We start from the raw sequence: 4,815 nt of genomic DNA, 5'->3' as shown, positions 1-4,815 counted from the left end.
TGCGGATGGGGGTGGGGAGTCCCGAAGGGCCTGACAAATTCAAGAATTACCTACAAGAGGAATAAATGTAGGGGATCCAATTACTTTTTATGCGGGGAGGGGCATCTTTTGTAGTTACGCCACTGCTTGTAGTGCACGGTTAGTCAGCAAGGATCTCTCCGACTTTCAAAGTTGTAACACGGCTGACAGGAATGTCTTACCGTTCAAGTTATGGGTTTAGCTGAAATATAATGTGGATTTTTGCTTTGTTTTATGTATTGTCGTTATTTTCTCTCTCTTTCTAGTCAGTTCCATGTGTGGGATTTTAAATCGATTGAGGCAAAATTCGCTGTGGTTCACGCGGCACTAACAGCGCAAAGTTCTGGAACACGCATAAATATTTAACAAGTTCAAAAACACTCTTTGAAAGTTGATCAATACTTTTTAATCTGGAGTTTACTTTTGATACCTTCGATCAATAATGGTTATACTTTGTAGCAAGTAATTTAACTTAAGTGCGACGCTACAAACATTTTAATGGTACTTACCAGTGAACTAAAACATTCCCTCCGTTCGTCCGAGCACTGTGGATAAAGTCGTTACACCGGGGAAAGAATTGAGTCAGATTTTGACAGGGCGAATCAGACGCTTGGATAATAAGGTACGTCTTGTCCTGTACATAATGGCAAAGAAATATACATCTGTTTCTTTAATTATGTATGCCTTCATTAAAACAAAGCGAATCTTACCAGCAATTCTATATATATTATATAATCAAAGTTTCAATAGGTAATATAAAACACATTTAATATCTGTAAATTATAAATGAATCAGTACATTTCATATCATAAAACTTGGTTGTTGTTTGTTTGTTTGTTTTGAATTTCGCGCAAAGCTACATGAGGGCTATCTGGGCTAGCCGTCCCTAATTTAGCAGTGAAAGGCAGCTAGTCATCACTACCCACCGCCAATTCTTGGACTACTATTTTGCCAACGAATAGTAGGATTGACCGTCACATTATAACGCCCCCACGGCTGAAAGGGCGAGCATGTTTGGTGGGACGGGGATTTGAACCCGAGACCCTAAGTTTGCGAGTCTAGCGCCCTAACCACCTGGCCATGCCAGGCCAAAATTGTTTCAAGTGTCAATCTTAATTTGTTGAGCTCATAATCTTTTACTGTACACACCCAAGTCCGACTTTGGCCTAAATAGTGCTAAAATGATTACATAAGACTAGTAGAAACGTATTTTCGAAAACAATGGTACTCTTCTTAATACGATTTATGATTTCTTAATAATTCAAAGAACGTACTTATAAACTTGACGAAAGTCGTCCCCTGCTGACTCAGCAGTAAGTCTGATGGCTTATAACGCTAAAAATCGGGTTTTAATACTGACGGCGGACAGAGCACAGATGGCCTGTTACGTAGTTTTGCACTTAGCAACATACAAAAAATATTTTGACGCAAGTCTCCCTCTAGATGAGCAATACTCATAGAAAGTAATACTCTACGAGCTAATAGGGATTTTTTTTTATGTCAGAAAAAAGTGACTAATAACAAAAATATCGAGTGGATCCAAAATAAAAATCTAGCTGAAATCACGTGATTTAGATTTTTGGTATGACACCTGAGAAAGTCAAGCTTTCAGTTACCTCGAACACAGACTGGACGAGTTCTCGTTACTTGTCGGCTCGACTTTAGAAAGAAAACTAAAAAAAAACAGCAGTTAGAAAATCCAGCCTAAAAATATACCTAATTGCATTGGTCTCTCATTAGTTTTTGATTAGATTCTGAGGGCATCTAGTGGTAATTGTATCACTCATTTGAACTGTTTTAAATATGTCAAATTATGCTTCTTTCTGTTTACTTATTATGGGAATCATTATATTGATTTCTACCAATAAAATGCCTTCCAAAATATTTTTATGTTACCTATATGAGCCTTTGAACTTGGTTTAAAAAGTTGCAACACTGTTTTGTGAATTCCCCATGAACCAAATTTTTAAATGATATCTGTTGCCTGCTTTCCCCCATCAACTTCTCCACGAAGGTCACGACAGCTAAATTCGGGACAACTGACCCTGGACTAATATAATGTTTTCACATCGTTTAGGGTCAATTTCTTTCTTCACAATTCAATCAAAACCAGAAGAATTCAGTTTAACCCAACAAAGCGTTTTCTGTTAAACCTCTTGTTATTTGCGGCTTGCACCGAATCTCCAGAGGAAAGCAGGTTATGTTGAAGTAAAACATTCTAGTTAACATGAGGCAACAGTGTCTCTATATACCAGCTCGTGGTTGCAGGTTCACCTACGTCAGATCATTCTAGCCCTAGTTTGGTGTCATATACATTATTGTATTTTCACAAGTTTCGTAATCTGTACCACACTTGCACAGCTCCATGCAGTACAGGCCTGCATGTCTACAAGTGCAAGAACTTCTTGAACTTGCACATCAATCACAGTCTCTGGAACTAGAGGTATGAACATTCTCATTGGAACAATAGCTCCACCATTTAGCTTCCACTAATAGTCACAAGGATCAGGAATTTTTGAATGAGCAAAATCTTCCTGCCACCATACCATAGACATATAATTAGTTCTTTTAGTATTTCATCTCTGGAGATGAAATGTTCTGATTCAATTGTTTCTTTTTTTTATTGAACACACTTCACCATCAAAACACAGTCTGAAGTTGGATATTGCCAATTTATACAACTGACACGTGAATTTTTTTCACTGCATGGTCTGAAACTTCCATATGTCCATAAGTTTTCCAGTGGCACCACATCAATAAAGTGACGCGAAGGTCTGGAAGAGTTGTAACGCTTCTACTTTCGAAGATACCAAACATTAGTTTTAGGGAATTTGAATCCCTTAATTTTCCAGTTCCAGAGTTTATAACCATATCATTACACAGTTTCTGGATAGCATCAAAATACCATAATTAATATGTCTGCATCCGATGAATGTGTTTCCAGTTCACCATGCCATAGGATTAATGACAAGAAGCATCAGAGGTCACAATTACATCAAATTACAGATAACTTTATCAATCAAATACATTGTGAGTGTTCCTTGGTTAGTGTGTGTAGCTAAACTTAATTACTGACACATGTTCGATCTTGGTAAAATAATCTTCAACATAAGCTACAGGAGTATGCTTCCCTCTTCTTCTATACTGACAAAACAAAATTTACCTGTAAAAAATCAAATTCTGATGGTTTAGGAAGTGCTACAACATCTTTGACCTTGAATTTAGAAGGAAAACAGTACTGACACATGTACAATCTTGGTAAAATAGTTCTCAACATAAGCTACAGGAGTATGATTCCCTCTTCTTCTATACTCACAAAAACATTATATCCAAGAAAATATGAGAATTTAAAAACTTTTTTTTAAGTCTTGACCTTCAACACGGAGGGGGAAATGGCCACATTGATTTTCATGTAACCTTTCAAGAGATATATATGTTGTCAGTTTTTCTCATTAACTTCCCACAGAACCATAAAAAAGTTGAGTTTAAAATGACAGACAGTAGTAGCTTTACTGGAGCTTCCAGAGACACTTAGTAAAAAAAAAAAGAATAGTTCCAAACTTAGAAAACATAGCATTATATACATAGTTCTAGAATGCTATTCTTTTCTGGGTATTTGCACTACTTCTGTCACTGTTGGCCATTCTATATGAAAAATAAGGGAGTTTGTATCCTTGAGGTATCAACTGACCTTCCAGTGGAAAATATCATTGGTTGCCTTTATATAGTATGTTCTACTTTACAACAAACTTTTCCTTGAGAAAACACATGTGATATCATACGTAAATGACACAGAACAATAGTTAACTAGGATGAAAGAAACTTAGCCCCTTCCTTGAACAACGTTCCACTTTAAACCTACACATTTTCTCTTCCCTTTGCCTTCAGGCCCTCCTCGGCCATCCTTGATTTAAAATTCAATTAAAATAACTCCCGCATTGGGGAAGAAATCGGTGCAATTTCTTATTGCCCCTGTAAATCTCTTACACAGAAAAACACACAAGTAGAACAGAGAACATAATTTTACAGGAAAATAAAATCACTAATTACAAGTCAATTTAAAACATAAATTCGGTAAATTGAAACTCTTGTTCCTGGAGCTAATAAATTCCATTGATGTAAACGAGAGCCAAGAAGTTCCCCATGCTGCTTTGATAGAGACAAGTCACGAATCAGATCACTTAGCTTTTCTTGTGTGATCAGATGAAGCAGATTATGTTGAGGTACCACAGGAATAGAATTACTAGATGAAGATGGTGTAAATTATTCATTGTCTTCTTCGAATGATAACTCTTCTCTTTCCCAATTCGCTAGCGGGTGTGACACTGGAAGACCATACCCATGAGGTACTGGTTTCATTGCAGATGCAATAATTGGATATTTAATGTATTGTTTAGTTTTGCTTGAATATCCAGAAACATTAGTCATGCAAAAATAACAGTCAGTTAGATGATATTTGGGCTCACGCCATATCATGGAAACTGCAAATGGCATACTTGCTCTCTTCATATTAAGCCACTGTGTCAAGCTAGATGTGCAAACTGTACAACACACACACACACGTGGAGCTCAATGTTTTTCTTGGTCACAAATTTACACCCAAAATAGTGGTAGTAAGCTACCTTTACTTTGTGTGTGATATTTTTCGTTCTTGAAACTGTAATATATTTTCCACAAATGTAGCAGAAACTGTTTGGGTGATTTTTGCACTTTCGGATTTTACTTGAACTCGAGACAGGCAGCATTTCAAATGATTTTCTAAAAAATATAAAATAATTTATGTTTACAAAACTAGAG

General features: G+C 36.5%; 1 protein-coding gene across 1 annotated transcript in view; it reads right to left on the bottom strand.

Moving 5' to 3' along the window:
* Positions 1-4,815, bottom strand: part of LOC106461383 (dual specificity protein phosphatase 22-B-like) — a 24,072-nt gene that overhangs the window by 12,707 nt on the left and 6,550 nt on the right. The window contains exon 3 of the mRNA XM_013921201.2: positions 528-652. Coding sequence (XP_013776655.1) covers positions 528-652 — 125 coding nt within the window. The remainder of the gene's footprint in view (positions 1-527; positions 653-4,815) is intronic.

This window comes from Limulus polyphemus, unplaced genomic scaffold (assembly GCF_000517525.1).
Source record: "Limulus polyphemus unplaced genomic scaffold, Limulus_polyphemus-2.1.2 Scaffold948, whole genome shotgun sequence".
Classification (NCBI taxonomy): domain Eukaryota; kingdom Metazoa; phylum Arthropoda; class Merostomata; order Xiphosura; family Limulidae; genus Limulus; species Limulus polyphemus.
This window is presented reverse-complemented; position numbering and strand designations above follow the sequence as displayed.